The sequence below is a fragment of the Pogoniulus pusillus genome, chromosome 16, assembly GCF_015220805.1.
Source record: "Pogoniulus pusillus isolate bPogPus1 chromosome 16, bPogPus1.pri, whole genome shotgun sequence".
Taxonomy (NCBI): Eukaryota; Metazoa; Chordata; class Aves; order Piciformes; family Lybiidae; genus Pogoniulus; species Pogoniulus pusillus.
The window spans coordinates 22,450,775-22,474,463 of record NC_087279.1 but is presented as its reverse complement, the minus strand read 5'-3'; the positions used below and the strand labels follow the sequence as shown (position 1 = coordinate 22,474,463).

Sequence of the window (23,689 nt, the reverse complement as noted above, 5' to 3'; positions counted from 1 at the left end):
TTTGACCCTGCGTGCACGGTAAGTGCACCACAGTCGGCCGTTCTGTGGCAAACCGTGTTGATCACACCGATAAACTCCAGCGTTAAAATGGGTTAAATAAAGCAAAAGTTTTTAACACTGTTTTACTAGAAGCATTTAAGCCCAGCTCTGGCTTGTGATTATCATCAGAATGCAAATGAGGATTGTTCTCATAGTTAATTGAAGTAGTTTTCTTTTACAATGGGTGTATGTAATCAACTCCAAGAGATCACAAAGGTGAGATAACATACCCCGAAAGTAGCATTTTTTTCCCTGGAGTGCACGTGTGTGTGGTGTGTGTGTGTGTGTGCCTGTATATGTGTGTGCCTTGGACTAATGATAATTATTTCAGTGTGAAATCACAGTGGTTTACATGAAATAATAAGATCACAGAAGGGGGTAAATATATTTTTGATCATTTTAGGTTCTATCTAATGCTTTTGGGTCTAGTATTTTATAATGTTTATGGTCTTGTGTGCAGTGAACACATTGAAGGCATGAATAAATTAAAACCAAAACGTATTAAATGTGCTCTTCAGAACTGAAAACAACAGGCACAGACAAATTATTGCTACTTGTCAGCTAGCTGAGGAAAGCTTTCTTCCTCGTGCTTTATTTATACCAATATTGCATTCAGAAGCAGCTACAACAAATCCAAGGACTTTCTGAAGCAGCAGAACAGTAAATAGTTTCCACACACAGCACACAGAGCAGAAATAAATGACCTATGAGGCCAGAGTCTTATCTCTCGAAGTCGAGAAGTTTTTCCACACAAATTCAAATGAAAAGATATTAATTGTAATAACAAGGGAAATAATAGAGCTAACCATGGAAATACAATCCCAGTCTCAGAACTAGGTGAAGAAAGAGAGGTTTAAGAAACACATACTGTGTGCTGATGTTTATACATCAACAATTTTCTCTGGTATCCTGGAGTTAGTTTATTTAATCCCAGTACTGCAGATAGGATTGTTTAATGTGGAGCATTCTGGGACCGTGTATCACATCTGTGGTTATGGGCAGTAAGTGTGAAGAGAAGAAACTGTCACTAAGGGCAGGATGAATGCAGCCAGACACAAGGGAAGATAGTTGGGGCCAGAGCCCTTATTTAATGCTTCAGTTTAGACCCCAATGTACCATGAGCAGAGCTTTCCTAAGCAGCCCCCGGTACAGCCCTGCTTTGAAGCCTGAGCACAGCCACACAGCCTGGCCAGCCCTGAAGTCACAGAGATGGAATCTGTTGTTGCCCAAGGCACCCTGAAGGGACCTCTGCCATGGCAAAGCAGTGGCTAGCGGAGACCCCCCCACTGCAGCCTCGGTGCTGCCCAGCATGACACGAAATGCCCCTGGGGCCAGGACTTACCCTGGCTTCCCAGCATCTTCCATTAGTGGCCCCAAACCCTGGGCGCAGGGGCAGGGTCTGACCCCTGCAATGAAGCCGGTGTCAGCCCTGACCTCTCTGCTGTCTCCTCCCTCCTCCATGCCTCTCCCCACTTCAGAAAACGTACCGGGATTTCCGATTGCAAGGCGTGCTGGACTCCACCTTAAACAGCAAAACCTACGAGACCATCCGGAACCGGCTGACGGTAGAGGAGGCTACGGCATCGGTCAGCGAAGGCGGAGGGCTCCAGGGCATTACCATGAAGGACAGCGATGAGGAAGATGAAGAGGACGACTAGGGAAGCTGGCCCAGAGGACCAGCTGGGGGTTGCCTGGTATCCGTGCATGTACCTCGTCTGTAACTCAGTTAGCCACATTAGGAGTTTTTCTGTCAGCTCTAAACGCCCATGAGAAGTTTACCAATACAATGCCATGTTAGCTGTGCGGTAATAAGAGTAGCACCTCTCTTTGAATCATCGGTTTCCTGGTTTCATCTCTATATGTTCATAAGCAATATGGAGCACCATTGGTTAATACTGTTAATGGAAACAAGAAACTACATAGAGAACATGCTAGGTGTGTCCCTGTTATAATTAAACAATGCTTCATTAATGTACTGTATATACATTGATGGTAAATTGTCGTGAAGATGAGTGAATCGAGTCCTTCCATTTCTTTGTTTCTCTTCTGTGGATGCCAACTGCTTAAAATTAATTAAAAAAAAAAAAAAAAAGGTTAAAAAAAATAATACAGCTTTGTTTTTAAAAGAAGAATGAGTCAATTACAGATGATTTTTTTTTTTTTGTTCTCTCTGTTCATTTAAAAACCAGAAAACAAACAAACCCAGACAGCCGTTTGAAATCATTCTGCATCCTTGTTAATGTACCAGGCTCTTCCCTTCAATATGCAGTTAACTCCATAGAGGCTACATCCCAAAGGATTAGTCATTCTAATTGCCACAGCAGATTAATCCTATCATTATGGATATCTCATGCCACATTACAAGTCCAAAGCAGTTGTTTTATGTTGACGTTTCCCTCCTCCAAATGTTAACGTTTTGGTTTGACTTTCAACTAACCGCCTATGTACAAAGACAACTTTAATTACGACCTTAGACTATACAAATGTGTTTATAAGAATATATCGGATATTTATTTCAGTAGGCTGTAACCAGCATTTCCCATTCCTCTGTTTCACAATGGGTTTTCTATCTTGTCATGTACATTGCATTTTGACCGGTTAACTGCATGTCCATCCGTCCCCTCCTCTGGAGCTTTTACTTTCTGTGTAAAATAGTGATCCATCTTGCTTTTTTTTTTCTGCCTTATATGAGCCGACAGTTGTAAAAGTGTGAGAACTGTGGCTTCTCAATAAATAACTATTCAGATGTCCTAAGAATAAATTATGGAGTCTTTTTATGTCTGCCTTAGGGAAATAAATCAATAAAGTAAAATTACCAGCTGAGATGTAAGAGCCCCCACCTCTCGGAATAAAGGCGTTTTCTTTTCTCATGGCTGTTTTTACAGTTTATTAATTAAGAAGATCATAGGATCATAGCATCAGTCAGGGTTGGAAGGGACCACAAGGGATCATCTAGTTCCAACCCCCCCTGCCATGGGCAGGGACACCCTACGTTAGATCAGGCTGGCCAGAGCCCCATCCACCTCCCTGGGCAACCCATTCCAGGCTCTCACCACTCTCCTGCTGAACAACTTCCTCCTCACATCCAGCCTGAATTCACCCACCTCCAGCTTTGCTCCATTCCCCCCAGTCCTGTCACTCCCTGATAGCCTAAAAAGTCCCTCCCCATTTTTTTTTGTAGGCCCTCTTCAGAAACTCAAAGGCCACAGGGAGGTCGGCTGGGAGCCTCCTCTTCTCCAGTCTGCACAGCCCCAACTCTTGCAGTCTGTCCTCACAGCAGAGCTGCTCCAGCTCTCTGATTGTCCTCGTGGCCCTTCTCTGGATGTGCTCCAGCATCTCCACATCCCTCTTGTAATGGGAGCTCCAGAACTGGATGCAGTACTCCAGGTGGGGTCTCAGCAGAGTAGAGGGGGAGAATCACCTCCCTGGCCCTGCTGGCCACACTTCTGATTCAGCCCAGGCTCTGGTTGGCCCTCCGGGCTGCAAGTGCACACTGCTGGCTCATATTGAGCTTCTCGTCCAGCAGCACCCTCAAGTCCCTCTCCTCAGGGCTGCTCTCCAGCCACTCACTGCCCAGCCTGGATTTGTGCTTGGGATTGCCCCAACCTAGATGCAGGACCCTGCACTTGGTCTTGTTGAACCTCCTGGTTTGCTCCCCAAGGTCAGGGTGGGACAGACTGTCTGTTCCTCACATTCCTGCACTCACCTCCACAATTGTTTCCACCATTATCTGCACTCTCTGTCCCATGATTTGTCACCACACATCTGATCAATGGTTTGTCCTGATACAACCCTTCTTGTTTGGGCAGCCTTGCTCAGCACCTTCCACCAAAAGGCCTCAGTTTGTATTTTATCTTCTCCCAAAGCAGCCAACAGCAGCAGCATGCAACACAGGGCAAGCCCTCAGGTGAAATTCCAACCAAAAACTGAATCCTGCTAGCCTGTGTTTCAGTCAGTTTTTCAGAGGGAAAAGCCTAAGAGCTGCTGTCCTTCACCCCAAGCACAGCAAACTGCTGCCACCCCAGGGAACAGGGACAAAATGTTCCCCACTAACAAATAAAGACAGGTAAGTGTTGGGAAAATACCCATCCTGGATGAACCTACCTGGTGTGATGAGCCTACCTGGTGTAATGAACCACTAAACTAAACCATCTTCCAGTGCCCAAGAGCCTGGACAGCTGAGAAGAGGAGGGGGCCTCTGGGAAGAGCTTGTGAAAGGGGCATTGAGTCCCAAATGGGGCTGGGATAGTTATGGAGCCTGCAGCACATTTCCCTGCAATGGTGAATCTTTGGGTCCGTTTCCTCTGTGGCAGTTTAGCACCTGTCTCTAGAGTGCTCTGCAGCCTCATCTGGATGGCCATACCCTACACATTCAACACCTACCCATGATCTAGGTATGCCACCCCTCTTGGAACTGGGACATCTGCAAGGTACTCACTTTGTGAGAGAATGGCAGGTATATCTAGCACCACTTAGGTGTTGCCAAGCCACTTGAAGCACTGGAATAGATGAGTTTTGAACCCTGGCTGTAGCCCAGCAGACCACTTTTTGATGGCTTCACGATGCTGATAGAGTGAAGCATTGGCAGGAAAAGTTCTCTCTGAGGACTCAGGCAGGAATGTGGCCTCTTGGCTACTGACACTGGAAGCTCTTCCCCTTTCTTACCCATACACCAGCTGCGCACTAACTCCCAAGGGGAACTGAGTCAGTAGTTGGGAGCTCAAATCATGCTAGTTCTACTAAAGCCAGTTCAGGTGCCTCTACAAGCCTGTCGCTGAGCAGCATACAAAAACTCTCTAATCCTGACATTGTTATGCTTGGAGCCTTAAGCTGCCCTCCTTGAGCCCTCACGGAACCTGCCTAACAAAACAAAAAAGGCCTCACATGACATAAAGCAATGACCAAGACACAAGCATCACCTGGTCCCTTCTTTCTAGGTGGTGGAGATTCACTTGAGACCCATGCATACATGCCCTCTTCATCCTCTCCTTCAGCTGTCCTCAAGGGCAACAGCTCCAAGAGGAGCTCAGAAAGCCTTACCTGGGGTGGTCATCAGGCTGGCAGCAAAGGACACTGGAGGAGACTTGAATTTGTAGTCCTACTCTCAGTCAGGCAGAGCAGAGCTGGAGAAACAGCTTGATTCTGCTCTGGAAATGGCTCCCTACTTTTTTTTTTTAACATGAAATATTTATTGGGTAAAAACACAGCCCACTTCCACCTGCCACCTTTCAAAACAGTGAGCCCTGCTCAGTTTTTTGAATGAAAGAGTGTGGGCGCAGCCTTCAGGAGATGATCCTTGGCTCTGCATCACTAACACACATAGGTGCCTCCCTGAAGCGGCGGTGATGGACACCCTCGGCTGGGTTTCTGTCATCAGCAGTCACCCCGCAACCTCTGGCAGCAGCATTTTGTGTGTCCTCAAACCCCAGCAAAGCACCTCAGAGACTCCCTAACGACCCTGAGGAGATGTCAGGCTTGACCACACATTCAAAACAAGGAAGCAGTTGCCAGCTTACTGCTTTTTAAGGAGTTTGGATCCAAATGATGAGCTTCAAGTTACATACTTCAGTGTGAGCGAGGAGAAGAGCTCATGTACAAGCAGTGCTGCAAAGCAGGAATTAACCTCCCACTCCAGAGCCTGCAGCCTGTGTCTGAGCAAAGGAGCACATTGTACCCTGATCCTCACTGCCTTTAACCTTGCAAATGGTTACGTGAGTGCTGGTAGTCCAACCCTGTCCTGCGTGGGGGTGGCATTGCGGTACCAGGAGTGGGAAGTGTCACCTTGGCTTAATGCTGCAAAAATGTTGAATCCAAAACAGTTTAGTTTTGTCTGAAAAACACAGCTCCACGTTTAAAGCCATCTTGGCCACAGACTGTGCTTTGGCCAGGACTCAGGCTCCCACAGAGCAAAGCTACAGCATCTAAAAAGGCTTGCTGATGAACAGGAGCACTCTGGCAAACCCAGCCGGGGAATGCAAAGGTCTGCTGCTGATTTTGCTTCAACCCATCGCTGCGGCGGAACAAGCTCCAACAGTCAAAGGACTTTCTGCCAGTACAACTGCACCTAGCTGGAGAATCTGCCAGTACAGTTATGTCAATCAGTTTGGGGGAAAGAGGGAAATTTCATTCTTCTGCCAGCAAAATTTTAAATGATAGATCAGGCCAAAACTTCTCTTGTATTTACAGGGAAGTCCAGCGAAAATATCCCTTTTTTGACAGACTTACTTAAAGCATGTGGCATGGAAACTGAAAATGCTATCAACTATTTGACTGACAAGTGTCAGCAGCTGTTCATCCAATTTGTTTTATATCTCAGCAACTAACAGATTCTTTCCCCTCTGCTGTAATGCATGTCTCCCGGCCCATAGGCATCTTAGAAATTGCTTTTCTGTCTTTCTAGTGACCAAAACGTCAAAAATATTAGCAGACAATTTGTGTTCAGAAGCATAAAGAGGCACGCAGCAAAGCGAAGATGATTTCATCAACGTTCAGGCTGCCTTCCTTTTTAAAAAGTCACAGCAAACCTAAGGCAAAAATCACCTCCCTCAGCTTTAAAAGAAAAAAATCATAGAATCATAGAATCATAGAATCAACCAGGTTGGAAGAGACCTCCAAGATCATCCAGTCCAACCTAGCACCCAGCCCTGTCCAATCAACCAGTCCATGGCACTAAGTGCCTCATCTAGGCTTGGCTTGAACACCTCCAGGGATGGTGACTCCACCACCTCCCTGGGCAGCCCATTTCAATGCCAATCACTCTCTCTGTGAAGAACTTCCTCCTAACATCCAGCCTAGACCTCCCCTGGCACAACTTGAGTCTCTGTCCCCTTTGTGATAGTTCGGTTGTTCCCCACCCCCACACACTTTAGAAATCACCCAGACTAGACTCATGATACTGTGATACTGTGATCTGGCTCTATAAATATGAATGAAGCTTACATTTACAGCTTAGCACAACATACAAGCAGATATTCACAGTATATACAGTTATATACAGAAATATAGAAGGTAAAAGGTAGTACAGAAACACAACAGCCCTCCCAGAAACCTGAGTCCCCAGGAGGGGCTATCAACCACCCCTTCACCTTTCCCCCTACCCCTCTCAACCTTACCCCAGTCCCAAGGAAGAATGGAGGTTTGGCCAGGGGGTTAGGAAGCAAAGTGGATTAGCCCAAAATGGAGGGTGAGGTTAGAGAGTAAGATGCAGCTCAGCCAGCAGCCCAAGCAAGAGTGGTTATCTATGTTTTTATTTCTTGTTCCCATACATCTCAGCAGGCCTATGAGGGAAGTAGACATCACCCTTGTTTTCCTTTCACATCCTGTAATCTAGTTCTTCTCACCAAAACATTCTAGCCTGCTCCAAACTAGCACACCCTTGTTCTCTTGCTGCTTGCCTGGGAGAAGAGCCAGCTTCAGGTAGTTGTAGATACAAACAAAGCACACAATAAATCCGCACAGGTTCAATCATCCACTGCCAAGGGGGAAAGCAGCCACCTAATGGCCAACCAAAAGACAGCTGAGCCAGACTCCAACCACTGAACTTTGCCTGTGAAGTTCACCGTTCTGCATTACCACCACCACCACCACTGCTTGTTCATGAAGCTGCTCTGTGACATTGTGGCTCAATAGAGCCAGCCCTGATGTATCAACTTGAGTCCAGCTAGAAGAATCCCTTAAGCCACCCCACTGCCCTGGGTTAGTGTTGTGCTTCCCAAAGAGGACACCTTCTGGGTGATGCTTCAGTCAGTGATATGAACCCGAATGTGGTGTTTGGAGGAGTCAGTGGCTGGCAGCTGGGGCAGGAGCAAAGCATTTGCCTCTGTACTTTTCCCACTGAGATAGGGCTGAGCTCAGAGTTGTGTTTAAAAGGAGGCTGCATGAGGCATCTGGTGCCATGGCTTAGTTATTAGGTGTTGGGTGAGAGGTTGGACTCGAGGATCTCAAAGATCTTTTCCAACCTGCTTAATTCTGTGATTCTGTGATTCTGTGATTCTCAAAACCCAACCACCTTCATCTTAGCTCTAGCAGTGCTTTCAGAAACTCTCTGATCCCTGGCTGCATGTAAGTTGCTGTTATTGAAGCTGCCACCTATTCAGAACTTGCTGAACTAACAAACCTGTGTGACACCTTCCTCCACTGAGCTTCATTCAGTGACAATTCCTTTATCTGAGCATGCTTAGGCTCTTAAGCTAAACCTGAAGTGCTATTTTCCTCAGCCTTTCTAAATGATAAATATTCCATTTCGAGTTGTAAATCTGCATTTGTTGTAACTATGCAAAATATGGGAGAAAAAAAGTGCAGAGATTATATGCAATCTGCCAGCAGAGTTGTGTGCCATGAGGAAAATGCCTCACAGGTCAAAACAAAGAAAAACACTGAGCAACAAATTAGTTGCAGGCAGTAGCTAATATGGAGATCAAAAGATTAAAATCAACATGCAACGATGAAATCACTGGAATAATAGGAGCACTTAAGAAGATTAAGTCAATAACAGAGTCCAGTATAAGATAAAAATAAGATTTTGATTATGCTGTAAAATTTGATATTGGGAGAGCAAAAGCAATTACAACCACGACATGCTTTGCTCTCCCTGCCTTAGACCATCTTGGCTCATTTCCTATGCAAGGAATACAGTTGTTGAAATAAACAGAAATGTTATGACTCAAGTGCTCGATTCAAAAACAAACCAGGTGGTCAGATCAGATTGGGGACTGACAAGAGGGGGTCTGTAAAAGGAGGACTTGTTGCGGATCCCAGAGGACACGACAGCTGGGGGGAACAAAGGCCACACCGTTTTAGGACTGCGTTCGGCAGAGAGAGCTCCGCAAGCAGCTGATCTTGGGGGGCTGTCCCAGGCTGTCAGCTGGAGAGGAGAGGCACGCACTGGAAGGGCAGGAAGAAAGAAATAGCTCAAAGGCTTGAACTGAAAGAGGTGGTGAACTCTGGTAACAGAGGAAGGTTTTCTTCCATCCAGCTACAACAGCAAAGATTGTAGCTTTTGATTTGCAATGTACATCAGAGGCAGAGGAATTGGCAGCCTCCAAGCTCATCTAGACCCTCACATGGAGGACAAAAACATGTCCCATAGCCATGTTCATTGCGCCTGGGGGATCATCCAGTAGCACGGCCCAGTGGTAACTGGAGTAGTGACCTGCACCGAGGGGCAACTACTGCTCAGTGTGGCACATCTACCCTTGGTCAACCCAGCTGTGTACACAAGAAGAGATGAGCCAGTCCCTCCAACACATACTTGCCACAGCCATAGGACACGACCCTCACCCACAGACTACAGGGTTGAAGGCTCCTCAGGGAGAAATGGTTACGCTAGACAGGTCCTCCTCACTCAAAAAGCCTCAGAACCCTCAACTTCAGCATTCTGCATTTCATGACAAAGTGTCTAAGCAGCTCCCCTGCTCCCCAGAGATGATGATTTGTCTGGGATTTTCTCTAAATCGGGTTTTCAGCATCACTAAATCCAGCCCCACTCCAAAATCACAAGCTGGGCTCATAATTAAATCAAATAAATAAATGATCAGCTATTTTTACAGAATTTGTGGGTGTTCTTGAACATTCAGGGAATACTTGGGTCGTGCATTGAAGTTTTTTCCTGCAATAATGAGGTCTGAAATTCTAGTCTGGGCTCTGATTACTGGTGAGATTTTTAGTGGTTCTCCTAGATTGTATTTTCTGGGATGAAAACTGCACTTTTCTTGTGCTCGAGTGGTACAGCAACACTTTCACTGGTCAATCTGGGGGTTTTGCCAAGCTCTGCGTGACTTGACCATCCTGACCAGGATGGGATCCTGAAGCCTCGCAAGTCCTCCATACCCATCAAGAAAGAGGTAAGATAGAATCATAGAATCAGTCAGGGTTGGAAGGGACCACAAGGATCAGCCAGTTCCAACCCCCCTACCATGGCCAGGGACACCCTACCCTAGATCAGCCTGGCCAGAGCCCCATCCAGCCTGGGCTTAAACACCTCCAGGGACGCGGCCTCAACCACCTCCCTGGGCAACCCATTCCAGCCTCTCACTACTCTCATGCTCAACAACTTCCTCCCCATGTCCAGCTTGAACCTACCCATCTCCAGCTTTGCTCCATTCCCCCCAGTCCTGTCACTCCCTAAGAACCTAAAAAGTCCCTCTCCAGCTTTTTTGTAGCCCCCTTCAGAAACTCAAAGGCCACAAGAAGGTCACCTGGGAGCCTCCTCTGCTCCAGCCTGCACAGCCCCAACTCTTTCAGTCTTTCCTCACAGCAGAGCTGCTGCAGCCCTCTGAGCATCCTCCTGGCCCTGCTCTGGACACGCTCCAGCATCTCCACATCCTTCTTGTAATGGAGGCTCCAGAACTGGATGCAGTGGTGCTATCCACTGTCACCTCAGTACCTCACAGCCCATAGAGTCCTACTCTGCAGAGGATGGGGACATCTGTGACAACAGATCAAACCAGAGCAAATAAAAACCTCAAACGATGTCACATATGACATACTCAGAAAGACTGGCCAGGACCGAGCAGAGCTAGCTGCAAAAAGATGGAAGGATTGACTTTTGACAGATTCTTACTCTGTTTGAGGTCTTTTCATTGAAAAAAAAAAGCAAGTGATTTTGAAAATGAGATGTTTTCTCTATCTCATTAAGGGGAGAATAATTCAAAACACGTGGGGTTTGTCCCACTTTTTTTTTTTTTTTTTTTTTTTTTTGCCATCCTTCTTTCAAGCAAAAAAGAGAAGGAATAGGAACACAAAACTGAAGTGGGTTTCTACCCATTTTCACTGTTTTTTGCTCCTCTTTCTGAAATGTTCTCAGTAGGAAAGTGAGAACAAGGCCATCCCCCCATTATATTCTCCTTCTCTACTTCCTCCTACCTTTTCTCCTAAATAGAAAATAAGGGGGGAAAAAATAAACCAACCAAACAAAATTAAAAAAAAAAAACCACACCACAAACCCAGGAAAAGTTACAGGCTCCCACTCTTTCAAAACAAAAAAGTACAACGTCTCAAAATGTTAGGAAAGGACATCACCCAGCTTCAGCACTCAGAAATTCAATACAGCACTGTTCCACCGCTGCAGTGTAAAGAATGATTGTTTCCAACAATAAGGATGGAGAACGGTGCTCACCCCTTCAATAGCTTCTTGTTTGCCTTACTGGCCCAGTTGACTTCAGACATGATATGGACCCCACCAACACCTTGATTGCCTCCTGGGCCAGAGCAGTCTCGCACCAGGAACTAGACTTCACCCAAGATGTCTCTCTCCACTCCTCACAGCAGGCAGTGCTTTTGGGGCACAAAGCCTAGCTGGGATCGAGCCGTTAGTTACCATTCCTGTTGACAGGCAAACTAGAATAGGCTCTGGCTCACTTTCTCCAAGCTGCGGAAGGAGGAATGAGCCGAGAAAAGAGTTCATTCAATTGCTTCTGTTTGGCAGCTCTGCAGGACTCTCTGCATAGACAGAAAGAGATGTGGCAAGTAAGGAGATGCCATTTTTAGACTTACATAAGCCAGTTTGATTGCCATTGAGGCACTCCAAGCAGCTCCTAACACGGTGCCCTGCAGTTGCTCTGCAGTGAGGCTAGATTTCAGACAGCTTTAGGAGCAGGTCTGATACTAGCTCTTAAAATTAGACTCAGGTTAAAAATGTCGATCATCTGCCATCACTAAAGGAGTCGGTCAGCACAGTCAGGCAAAGATTCTGGGACAGTGTGCTTCAAAAATCCCACTAACCACATTCGCTCTGGGATCCATACAGTGCTCCAAAACCTATCTCCCCACAGTGTTTCATTAGTTGAAAAAAGTAAATCCTAAAACATCAAACACATTCAAATCCACTGCTTTCATAGGTGCAGCCATGTACGTGTAACTCGGTGACTGGGGTGAAGAGTATTCCGGAGGGACTCGGCACCTCTGCTCCAGCTAAGGCGGCCTCACCATGCACTGCCCCTGCCTCAGGCGTAGCTACATTAGTCTCCATTAGTCTCTTAAGAGTTCTGCAGATGACAGCGACTGCCTATGGGGGCTGCCTTTATGGTATTTCTATTACTCCAGGTGCCATGGTTTCAAAGAGCTAACAACTCCAAACTTTGCAATCCTGATTTCCTAATTCATTGCCGGCTACTTTGTCCAAAGTTTCTGTCTTTGACCACTGCGAAGCAAACTCCAAACACCTTGGGGTCATCCCTGGGTGCCTTAGGAGGTGTAAATTGCTGCCTTACACCAAGCCAGACACAAATCCAGTGTGGTTGTGCCATGGTCCACACAGCACTGCAGCCCAACTCGCTTCCCAGATTGGCCCTGGACCCTGCCACTGCATCTTACACCTGCCACAAAGCTACAAAACCCACATCGTAAGCTGTGCCCTCTGCCCAGCTCAGAAAGGCAGCCCCATCCTAATTGGCTGGGCTGGTGCCTCGCTTGGTCATCCACAACCTTGTGCTATTAAAAAATAAGCCAACAACAAGCATTTACAGAAATATGTGTAAAAAGCAAAGCAGTAAAGAAATCAAAGCCACCATTTCAGAGAGATCGAAGCATAATGCTAATAACTTTCGGCAGCTTCCACTGTGGAGTTTAAGCAGCTGCCAAGTTAAATAATCAGGAAGATCCTAAGTTATCATCCAGTGGACCATAAATGCTCAGTGTCGGCTACCCAGGCAGGGGTGGCCCAACGGGCGTGGGGAGCCTGGCCGGGCCTGTATGACCCAGTGCTCCCCAGCTGGCCAGGACGGGCCCTCTGGAGCCCCTTGTAGAGTGGATCTGGTTATGTGGGGGTAAAAGAGAAACCCCTGCCAGTTTTCGATGTCATCGACCGGGGAGCATTTTGGGCTGGGGCTGCCGGGCACATATGGGGCAAAGCGATGAGAACAGGCATCGTATGAGCCCCGGGTCGAGCCCGGAGAGTTTCGTGATGGGGCCGGTCCCGTCCCAGCCAGGCGAAAACCGCAGTCGTTTTTCTGGGGAGGGAACGGCGCAAAAATAACCTTAGGAGCGATCGCGTCTGCGCTACGAGAGGCTTTGCGACGTAAGCCTTCTAGGGAAAAATCCGCAAAGCGTTTCTCCCCTCCAGACGTCGGGGGTGAAGTATTAAAACCCCACGGGAGGAGCAGAAAGAGGCACTGAGACGGGATTCGGCAAGCCCCACGACGTGCAGCCTCTCCTGCCTGCCAAAGCCGGGCTGGGCCACCTCTAAACCTCTAACAAGCCGCCAGCCCCGTTCGGCGCTGACGGCGAAGGCACGGCGGAGGGCCGGGCGGCGTGGCCGGGGCAGCTGTCTCAAAGTCAGTCACTTGTGATTTGCTCGCCGGAACAGCAGAAGTCAAATCGATAGAGACAGCCTCCAGCTGTGCCTAAACCTGTGATTTCAATTAAAATACTGAGCTCCGATGCCCGGCTCCTGGGTAGGATCCCAAAGAACGAATGCACAGGGAGAGCTGTACCCCGGTTCTTCACCGGGCAGGAGGCAGCGGCACAGTCCGGCACAGCCCGCATCGGAAGCCGCTGCCCGGCCTCGGGTTCCATGGGGGCCGGTGCACGGGTTGCCCGCCGCCGCTCTTCGCCCCCGGGTGCACCGAGGCCTGCGGCACCTGCACCCCCGAGGAGGGCGGTGGGAATAGGAAGTGCGGGCCGGCAGTCGTGCCCTCCTAAATGGAGGCAAGCAGGGAGAGATCCGGCCCAGAAAACAGCCCGGCGAGGAAGAGGGCGGCGTGGGGAAGCTGGCAGCGAGCTCTCGGCCCCGGCTCCGCAGCCCTCTTTTATCCTGCCCGAAATCATCTCGTTTACAGAAAATATTTGTTTGCACTATTAGTTTGTACTGGAGTTAATTACTCAACGTGTGAGCGGGGAGTAATATGGATAAAAGCAGCCCCAGTGTTTATTGTGTGGGTGAGCTGTTGAGCAGTGCTTGAATAAACTGCAATTAGGGTTAGATAGAGATTAATTAACATGTGAGTGGCAAGGTGTAAAATAGTTCCCAACCCTCCACTCAGTATAATCTGCAGGCGAGGAAAAAGAAGTTTGTGGAGGCTAATTAAATACTTTGCTAAAGCCGGCGAGCCCCGGGAGCGAGCGGAGCCCCGCCGCCGCTGCCTGCCTACTGCTCGGCTCGGCTCCCCGGGGCTCAGCCGGGCTTTCTCGCAGCATAACTACCGGACGCGGCTTGTGCCGCTGCATGTGGCTCTCCGCAACCCCGTCCCACTCTCTTTCCCCCCAAAAGCGGGATGCTTTCCTCTGTCCTTCACACGCTGACCCATCAAACCCAGGCAGGGAGGACGGAGTAAACAGGGCTAGAGGGATGCCAACACCTGGAGCTCCAGGCAGAGGGACCCTCCGCGTGTCCCTCTGCCGGAGGCAGGGTGTGCCCTGGCCCCGAGCGCGGCCCAGGCAGCCTCGGGGCAAACTCTTCCCTCCGCCCGTCAGCAGCCCGGGGCGGTCGCCGCTGTCAAAGTTTGTTTCTGGAGCGTGTTGTGGTTCGCAGGTGAAAGAGCCTGTCTGCAAACAGCCGGCAGCGAGCTGCCCTGGCGGGGAGAGGAGGCGCGGCTTTGTCAGCGCCGCACAAAACCCCCGAATTCCTCTAAACTTTCTTAGGCGTGCTAGGGAGGAGGACAAAAAATATATATATATATACGGGCCTTTTCATTGCTTGCTTTACCTCTGACCAGGCTCAATCTAAACCCTTTCGCTCCCCCCCCTCCACCTCCCCCGGATAATCCTCCCCTTTATTTTAGAAACACACAAAACCAGGTTCCACGCAGCGCTATAGTGGCTACAAGTGAAAGAGAACTGAGCGCCCTGAATCGCCGGGGGAAAATTGGTTCGGCTGAATAGCCCGGGCGAGGGATAGGGAGGCTAATCGGGGCCAGGGGAGGTGCTGCTGCTGCAGCCGGGCCCCCCAAAACAGGTGGACACGGGGCTCCCTCAATTACCGCCTCCTCGCTTCTGAGGTTTCTGCAAATCCTCCCCTCCCGCATCAAGTCGTTTTAATTGGAGTGAGCAAGGGAAGAACCCCCGGCATCCAGGCGCTATAATGTAGCCTCGCCTAGTTCTTTTCTTTCTTTCTTCTTTTTTTTTTTTTAACCGGGGAGGGGGTGCTGGTGGGGGGGTAGTGTTGGGGAGTGTCACGACCAGGGCTAAAAGGGAAGGGGAGAGCCGCCCGCCTGACCTCCTGGGACGCGGGCACCTCTCAGGGGTGACATTTTGGAGAACTCCCGTTCGCAGCGCACGGATCCTTTTCTTTTCTTTTTTAAACCAGCGAAACCCCAGCGCTGGACTCGACACCCTCCGCGTTTATTTAAGGCTAATCACCAGCTAGCCTGAGAGGGGTGGAATTAAACTTAGTTTAATTAACATTAATACACTGTCCTAATTAATGGGTTGGCTATTAATTTATACATGCTGGGGAGGCTCGCAGATAAGTGACAATTTATTAATTATCTTCCAGCTCGGTTGCAACGGAGCTGATTGCAGATGGGTTGCCAAAATAACTCGAGCATGGTTGCGTGGTAGTTGCTTTAGGAAAAAAAAATCATTCTCCTCTTCTTGAAAAAAAAAATAAGAAGAAGAAAAAAAAATCCTCACGCTCACTCGGAGTGGCTCTTCTAACCCCAGCAAGAACTGGAGCACTCTTTTCCACCCAACTTGTGAATCGCACTTGCCTTCTAATTTGCCACATGCAAAACGATTCCTCTGCTTTGCAAGTTGCTTTTTAAGAAGGGAGAGAGAGAGAGAAAAAACCTAGCTCGCACACGAGCGATTTGTGCTCTTAAACTGGAAGGAAATTGTGCGTGGAGGGGGCGGGGGGGGGGGGGGGGGGGGGCTCTTTTTCCTCTCTGCCCCAACCCACCGCACTCCAGCCCGGCGCCTCGGCTAGGGGAAGATCCATGGTGGCATCCCCATGTCATTCTGCTCGAAGTGACTTCATGTGATGTCAGCTTTAAATGTACGAGACCGTGATCTGACGCTCAGGAAGATGTTTGCTATCAAAATGTGACTGTGGCCACACTGCGCTGCTTGGATGAGTCTCGCCGGAGCTGGGCAAAGGTAAGTGGTCCCAAGGCGAGCCCCGCCGTCTCTCGCCGTGCCCCCCCGCCCCTGCCCCCGCATTTACCGCACCGTGGCCATCGGTGGGGCTGGGCTGGGTGGCATTGAGCTGGGGAAGGCTTTTCTTTTTCTTTCTTTTTTTTTTTTTTTCCCCTTTTCCTTTTAATACTAACAAGGTCTAGCTTGCATGTTACTTTAACGTGTTCCGCTTAATGAGCAGTAATCTGGTACCCTACGTGCCATTGTTCTTGGATATGTTCATTTGAATGTAAATAGGGAGGGGGTGCTGGGGAGGAGGGGGGGGGGCGACGACGACGACAAGGGGGTGTGGGGGGAGAACAAGGTGCTTATTAAATTGATTTGTCTCCTGGCTTTTCTGGAATGCAGAGCCGAGAGCAGGAGCAAGTCGCTGCTCACACCAAGTTCCCGCACGGAGGAGCGACATGGCAAGCTCGGGGTCGCTGGAGACGGTCATGCCTTCCTCCTGCCCCCGGCACGATGGCAGGGCCGCCGCCGCTAACCCCTCCAAGACACTGGCCTTCTCCATCGAGCGGATCATGGCCAAGACGTCGGAGCCCAAACCAGCCTTCGAGCAGAGACACGGCGGGCCGGTGCCGGAGCCCGGGCAGGAGCCGGAGCCGGGGAAGAAGCCGCTGAGCCTGTGCTCGCCCCTGCCCTGTGTGATCCCTATCCCGCCGTTGGGCTACGAGGTGCCCTCCAAGACTCTCCTCAACTATTCGGAGCTGTGGAAGAGCAGCCTGCGGGGCGGTGCGGGGCTCTGCAAAGCCAACTGCGGCGTCTGCTGTAAGGCAGAGCTCGCCCTGGGCCAGCCCAGCGGCCGTCTTATCAAGCCACAGGTCATCCACCAGGCCGGGGCTGTACCGGCAGCCCCTCGTTCTCTCTACTACTTCAACTACCTGGACGCCGCGTACCATCCGGCCGACATCCTGCACGGACAGCTCTTCCCTGCCGGCCTGCTGAGTGCCCCGCCACCGGGGGGGCTCTCGGCCCATCAGAAGCTTTTCTTACTGGAGAACGCCAAGCTGGCGGGGCTGGCGGCCGAAAAGCTGCCGCCGCCGCCGCCCTTCGCCCATAAAGAGCGGCTGCCGGGACACCTGGATCAGGTGATGAAAGAGGCGGCGGCGGCGGAGCGCGGCGGCCCCCCTAAGGGTCATGCCAAGCTGGGAGGCGGCGGCGGGGCGGCGGAGGGCAAGCCCAAGAACTTCACCTGCGAGGTCTGCGGCAAGGTAAGGGGGATTGCCGGCCGAAGAGCGTGAACCGGGGTGGGAGGCCAGGGGACCTGCTGTGCCTGACCTCGCCTTTCTGGCGCTTCCCCGCAGGTGTTCAACGCGCACTACAACCTCACCCGCCACATGCCTGTGCACACGGGGGCCAGGCCGTTCGTGTGCAAGGTCTGCGGGAAGGGCTTCCGTCAGGCCAGCACCCTGTGCCGGCACAAAATCATCCACACCCAGGTAGGTGGGGGGCAGCCGGGGTGCGGGAGGCGGCGGGCTCTCCCCCGCGCTCTCCTCGCAGCCTCCCCTTGACGGGCCTCTCGCCCCCCGGTGCAGGAGAAACCCCACAAGTGCAACCAGTGCGGGAAGGCGTTCAACAGGAGCTCCACGCTCAACACCCACATCCGTATCCACGCCGGCTACAAGCCCTTCGTCTGCGAGTTCTGCGGCAAGGGCTTCCACCAGAAAGGTGAGCCGAGCCGGACCGAGCCAGGGGGCCCCCGCGGGGCCCTTACCCATCATTAGCGGGGATTAAACGCTGCGAGCCCTGCCCGGCTGGGGGAAGAGACGGGCGCGGGCAAAGCCGCCGCCGCTCCCAATTACTTTCCTTCTAAGCCGGGCCACATCGCCCAGCACTGCTGCCGGTTCTCCCTAAATGCTTTTTAAATGAGAGGTGCCGGGCCTTGGTCCTAATCCAGAGCCCTCCATTTGTCGCGGGTCACCGGGCTGACCCTGCCTCTCATTTGTGCCGTGCCAGTTGCGCGCTGCTCCGCCGTGACGCGGACCGAGTTTGACAAGTCGGACGGGGGTGCGGGGGGAGACCCTTCCTAACGCCCACCACCCTGTCCCGCCCTGCCTTACCTGTGCGCCGTGCGACCCGGGCACCTTCAGATAACCCCTTTTATGCCTTTTTCCTTCCTCACAGGCAACTACAAGAACCACAAACTGACCCACAGTGGAGAAAAGCAGTACAAGTGCACCATTTGCAACAAAGCCTTCCACCAAATCTATAACTTGACTTTCCACATGCACACCCACAACGACAAGAAGCCCTTTACGTGCGTCACTTGCGGGAAAGGATTTTGCAGAAACTTTGATTTAAAGAAGCACGTCCGAAAGTTGCACGACAGCGTCTCCAGTGCTGCCCCGCCACCGCCGCCGCCGCGGGACCCTGGGCGCAGCGGGCAGAGCTAAGGGCCTACCACATCGCCTCACTCGGACCTGCTCCATCAGGCCACCATTATTTATCCAAACCAGCCTTCGTTTCTCTGTCTTTTCCCTTGCGAGCTCAGCCGTCGGTAGCAAGCGATCCCGAGCCGCAGTTGTACATAAGAGGAATCTTATTTAACGGCGCATCCGCCGCCGGAATGGGCCAGGAGGGGCCGGGCGGGCCGCCCCCCACCAGGACAGCGCTCTTTATACGTGTCTGTAAATCTTCATTTTAAATGTACACTCGAATAAGTAAGGAATATATATATATATATATATATATATATCTCATGGGACAATAAACCGGCCCTTCGCAAGTGTGTCATTTCCCAGCTCGGCCCCAGTCCGAGCGGGGATCGAGCTGAACGGCGCTAATCCCCCAAGTAAACGCGGTTTGCAGGAGCTCCGGGAGCAGAGGCCGGCGGCAGGGAACCGGGTCCTACCGCTCTAGAGCCTGCTGTGGGTTCCGGTGGAAACAGAACGAGGGCGGGAGGGAACCGGGCGGCCTCAGAGGGCTGCTGCGCTCCGGGAGAGGGGCAGCGGCTGTGTGGGACCCCGTCCGGCAGCGCAAAGGGCGGCTCGGAGTTTCCCAGCGCTGCTCTCCGGGGTCGGTTCATTACAGCGTGGTTAAGCCGCTCCTTGAATGACTATCTTTTCCTGCATGCAGATGAAATGATCTCACGCTTGCTTTGCGAGTAATGACCCAAATTAAGAGAGAAAACACAGACCCTTCAAACCACATTACATTAATTTAATCACTCCCAGCAGGCCTCAGAAACTCTTTTTGATCAGAATATGGATAATCAAGCAGTTGGATTACACTAAATATTCCCTTCTCCTCTCCTCCCCTCCCTCACTTTTAATATGCAAGTGTCTATTCCGGCCACGTCGTTAGGAACAATATTATTCTATCGGAGAGAGGAGATGGAGCCGGCCGTGAGTGTGCGTGCTGCTCGGGCCGGGCTTGCCAATGAAGAGGGGAACTAGCGAGGCACCCAAATGCCTGGGGACGGCGTAACAGCCAATTCACCTTTCTCCGCTTTATTGAGTGGTTAAATGGTGAGAGGCGAGGACGAGCACAGCTCGCCGCCGAGTGCAGGACTGAGAGCCGACCCCTCGCTCCGGCTTTCTGGATTCATTATCGAGCTGCGACGCTCCGCGCTCCCTGAGGAGCAGGATAGGTTCGGGGAGCTGGCGAACTCCGTGCACCCGCTGCCGTTTAAGAGTTTCTCGGGATCTGTATTTTCAAGTGCTAGAAGTAACGTTCTGATGGTTTGGGCCGAGTGAGGAGCGGGAAAGGATGGCCAGCGAGCCCGACAATGGGAAAGGATGGTGCCAGAATTTGTTAAACGATTTGGAGAGAGTTTCAGGTTAAAAGAACAATAAATACATTTTCAGGAAAGAAAAAAGGAAAAACGCAACCCCCGTCGCCCTAATTCACCGCTCTGGGAAGTGTTGACGGGGGAAAGACCGACCCCCAGGCGCAGGGGCCATAGCTGAATCCCTTGTAGGCAGGTCGCGGCTACACGCAGCCAGTAAAGCCAGGCTCCCTCGCGGCCGCGACAGACGGGGCGGGAGAGCCCACGGGCCGGGGGCAGCAGGATGGGCCTCCCCCCCCCCCCATCTCCGTGAGGACACTGCAGAGGGAAGCTACGGCAGGACGAGGTCCCGGAGAAAGGGAGCTGGGAGCGGCGGGGGGGCCTGCGCAGCCCGCGGAGCCGGTCCTGCTGCCAGGTCCGGGGGATGCGGCACTTCCTCCGCACCTCGGGCGCTGGGAAGAGGTCTGGGCTGCCAGCCGGGAGCTGAAAGCGGGAGCCAGGCGCGGCTGCGGGCCCCGCAGACAGTGTGCAGGCTGCTTCCCCAGCCCTCCTGACGGGTGAGAGCAGTGTGAAACCTGCTCCCGGGAAGGCAACTAGGGAAGCGCGTTCCTTCCTCCTTTTTATAAAAAGCGACGTTGTTTACAGAGCCGTCTGTGAAAGGGGGAGAGGCATCTTCGTCACAACTGAGGGCATCCTCGGGGCACTCCAAAGGCCCGCCGCACCGGCCGCCGTGGGGTGGGTTTGGTCCCCTCGCCCCTCCTGGGGAACAGCGGGCAGACCAGCCCGGGCCGGGTGTCCCTCCGGCTTTTCCCGGACCTTGGACACACTGGGAAGGGCCACCGCAGCGCTCTTGCCACCGTCCGGCCCCAATCCTCCCCCCTCCCTTCCCCAACAGGGGATTTCACCCGGATCCCGGCACACACAAGCCGCAGATCGCGGGGGAGGGGCGGGTCTGTCAGACACACACACGCCAGAGACTCCAATTATCTTCTCCCTCACAAGATGTTTCTGCTGTCCACGACTGCTCACACTTCGGCACTCTTGCCAGCAAGCCTCAATAATAACACAAAACCCGCATTAAAAAAAAAAAAAAAAAGAAAAGAAAAGAAAAGAAAGAAACCAAACAACTCTCCCGGCGCCGCAGCCGCGCACACAACAGATTGAGCGGTGCCGGTGCCTCGGGGGGGTTAGAGGTGCCTCTGCGCAGAGAGAAACGTGCCAGCATCTCCGGGCTTCCCCTCTCGGCCCGCCCGGCCCAGCTCGGCGGTTCCCGGAGCAAGCGGTACCCAGGTGCGTCCCGCCGGGCCCCGGCAGCGCGCCGGGCACCGGGAAGCGAACAACCTAAAGGCAGCTGCGTTGCCCTTTTCCCTGCACTCCGCTCTCCAAACGTCTGAGCAACCAGTTTGCTGCTAGAAACATGTTAATTGCCAACGGAGCTCATTAAGGCATGCACATGCAAAACACAGCGAGGGAGATTAAATGGACAAAAGCGCAATAATGAACTGTCAACAATCGGACCCATCTACACGACCAGGAGCACTCAAGAATGAGGCATTTAGAGGCAACAAAGGATTGTCTGGGACAGGAAGAAAGGACGACCTAGACTTTTGTTTAGTCAACACAATTGATTACAAATGAGAGATTAACAGGATAGCTTCAGAGTTTTTTTGAAGGAGGCAGAAGAGAAAAGTCCAATTAAGTGCACCGAATGTTAACTACATTGATTTCCACGGCCAGCCCTAGAGAAATTCTCATTAAACCATCCCTGGCGATCCCTTTTGGAAAGTAATTTGTCTCCCTGATGGAGCAGAGAAAGGGAGCCGTGTAAAGAGAAAGAAGCGCTAGTTCTTGGCACAATGAGCTTAGGAGACACACTGGAAAGAGCCAAAGGGGGAGTTAATGAGCATCTGACAAGCCGCTTGGACCCGGGCCTGGAGAGCAGCGATGAAAAGATGGAATTGGCCAACAACTATTCTTTATATCAAACATAAAAAGGCCAATCTGAAACAGGGCTGCTCAAAGCTGGTGGGGAAGAAAAGAAAGGCCCCCACTGGGGGGTGGAGTGGAGCGCTCAACTGCCCCATTGGGACGGGGAAAAAATACTCCGTTGGCATGTCCCTCTCCCAGGCGAGTGGAGCTGGCGGACCTCAGCACCACCCCCGGGCTGGGCACGGTCGAGGGGGCCCAGCAGCCCCGCTGCAGCCGCCCCCGTCCCGGAGGTGTGTGCACAGCCCTACTTCACCCCGCTGCGACTCTCGGGAAAGGGCACCCCACGCCAGTGGAGATGGGTACAGTTTAAGAGGTTATCCCGCAGAGGTAGATCACCGGCTAGCCCAAATCACAGTGCCCCGGCTCTGCCCAGGAGACAGGCCCGCCCTGAAACCCGCCTTCTGCCCCAGCCCCGGGGCTGCAGTCACCCACCTGCGCCGACCCCTTCCGCTGCCCCGTCGTGTAGACGCGGCTCGCCTGGAGGCTCTTAAATCAGATTAGAGCTCGTTAATAACAATTTTGGCGTAAGTCTGTATTGACTTGGGTTTAGGAATGGCTTAGCACTTTCGCTTAAGTCAACACTACGACTAAATTGACACATGCCTTCTCCAACCCGCCCGGTCCCCGCGGATGCCCAGGTGCCAGCAGGACAAATGTCCTTTTCACGCTTTGACCCGTTTTAGGGAAGTATTTGCATTAATTTTAAGCGAGCCTGCCGAGCCTCAAGTGTGCCAGCCCGCCCCTGCGTGTCACCCACGAGGTTCCCTCCACGGAGGCGTTTCGCAGGCGCAGGGTTGGGATGGGAGCATTTCTGCTCCTGGGCATCGCCCTTTCCACCTTCCAGCCCTTCTGGCCCTTCTAAAGTGCCCGATGGCGCGGCCAATGCCCACTCCCTAACACCTCTTTCCCTCTCCACCTCTTTTCTCAGGCCTCCTCTACCCCTTCAGATTTGGATCTCGGACACTCCCTGGAGGCCCGGGGCTGATCTTCCACCCACGCCCGAGCTCCGCGGACAGCAGCTGTGCCCGCAGCCGAGGGGAAAGCGACACGGCGGGTTCCACCGCCAGCATCGCCCTTCAGCCAGCGGCCACGACGAGGCTACGGGCTCGCCTGACGCGTTTGACCCAGCAGCAGCCCGCATGAGAAAGGGACAGCCATAGGGCAGGTAGGCCCTGGGGCTGTGGGGCAGAGTGGGCGAGCAGCGTGCCACGGCTGGGCGAGATGGGAGGGGGCTGCAGTGTTGGTGAGGGGCTGCTTGGTGACACCCTCATCCCAGGCGCTTCTTCTCCCGCGGGTTCCAGAGAGCAGACCTCACACCCTGGTTTGCCCCAAAGCATTTGCATCCCATCGCTTCCCTCACTGACGCCCTCCCCACTTGCTCTAGGGCTGCCAACCCTGTCGCTGTCCCGGGTAGACCTGGCGTGGTCAGTCCTGCCCTCCTGCAGGCTTAGCGAAGTACTCGCCAGCATCTGACACCATCCATCATCAAGGGTCCTTGGCAAAGACGTAACAAGGGGGAAAGCTCTCACCAGGTGGCCTTTACTTTCCAAGAGACCCTTCCCCACCTCTTAACCCCGCTCCTAGCCGACCCCCACCGCTAACCCTGCCTAGTTACAAGCCGCAGGCTCATATTCATAGTGATGTCATTTATCTCTTGCAGTTGCATAAATTGATGAACCCCAAAAGGCGAGCCAGCACCTGCCCTCAGTTTACAAAAGCAGGGGGAAAAAAAGCACCAAACCACACCAAAACATGGCGGGGGGTGCGGGGGTGGTGGTGTAGAGCGTTCCGTCTTGGGGCAGTCTTCTTTTCCCTGGCTGGTGTTGAGGTTGCGGCCGGGCCGTGAGGCTCAGCCCTCGAGAAGCCCCG

The 23,689-nt window shown here is 52.1% G+C and overlaps 2 protein-coding genes across 15 annotated transcripts in view; both read left to right on the top strand.

Annotated features, from left to right (window-relative positions):
• Positions 1-2,909, top strand: part of CADPS (calcium dependent secretion activator) — a 294,058-nt gene extending 291,149 nt beyond the window's left edge. For all 13 annotated transcript variants that reach the window (XM_064156993.1, XM_064156990.1, XM_064156994.1 and 10 more), the window contains one exon: positions 1,518-2,909. In XM_064156993.1, the coding sequence (XP_064013063.1) occupies positions 1,518-1,697 (180 nt within the window). In that variant the 3' untranslated portion in view covers positions 1,698-2,909. The remainder of the gene's footprint in view (positions 1-1,517) is intronic.
• Positions 2,910-15,860: 12,951 nt separating this feature from the next.
• On the top strand, positions 15,861-19,276 carry FEZF2 (FEZ family zinc finger 2). Of its 2 annotated transcripts, XM_064156973.1 has the most exons (5): positions 15,861-16,068; positions 16,456-17,315; positions 17,409-17,543; positions 17,640-17,772; positions 18,229-19,276. In XM_064156973.1, the coding sequence occupies exons 2-5, from the start codon at positions 16,512-16,514 to the stop codon at positions 18,495-18,497; spliced, it is 1,341 nt and encodes a 446-aa protein (XP_064013043.1). In that variant the 5' UTR covers positions 15,861-16,068; positions 16,456-16,511; the 3' UTR covers positions 18,498-19,276. The 2 variants fall into 2 exon arrangements, with proteins under 2 accessions (XP_064013043.1, XP_064013044.1); XM_064156974.1 differs by lacking the exon at positions 15,861-16,068 and having other exon boundaries at positions 16,438-17,315.
• Positions 19,277-23,689: the final 4,413 nt, after the last annotated feature.

What these genes read in the sequence shown, in the direction of transcription:
- FEZF2 (XM_064156973.1), top strand. Translation starts at nt 16,512, where the DNA reads ATGGCAAGCTCGGGGTCGCTGGAGACGGTCATGCCTTCCTCCTGCCCC. An exon ending in CCTGCGAGGTCTGCGGCAAG is followed by an intron (nt 17,316 to 17,408) that starts GTAAGGGGGATT and finishes GCTTCCCCGCAG; the next exon opens with GTGTTCAACGCGCACTACAA. An exon ending in ACAAAATCATCCACACCCAG is followed by an intron (nt 17,544 to 17,639) that starts GTAGGTGGGGGG and finishes CCCCCGGTGCAG; the next exon opens with GAGAAACCCCACAAGTGCAA.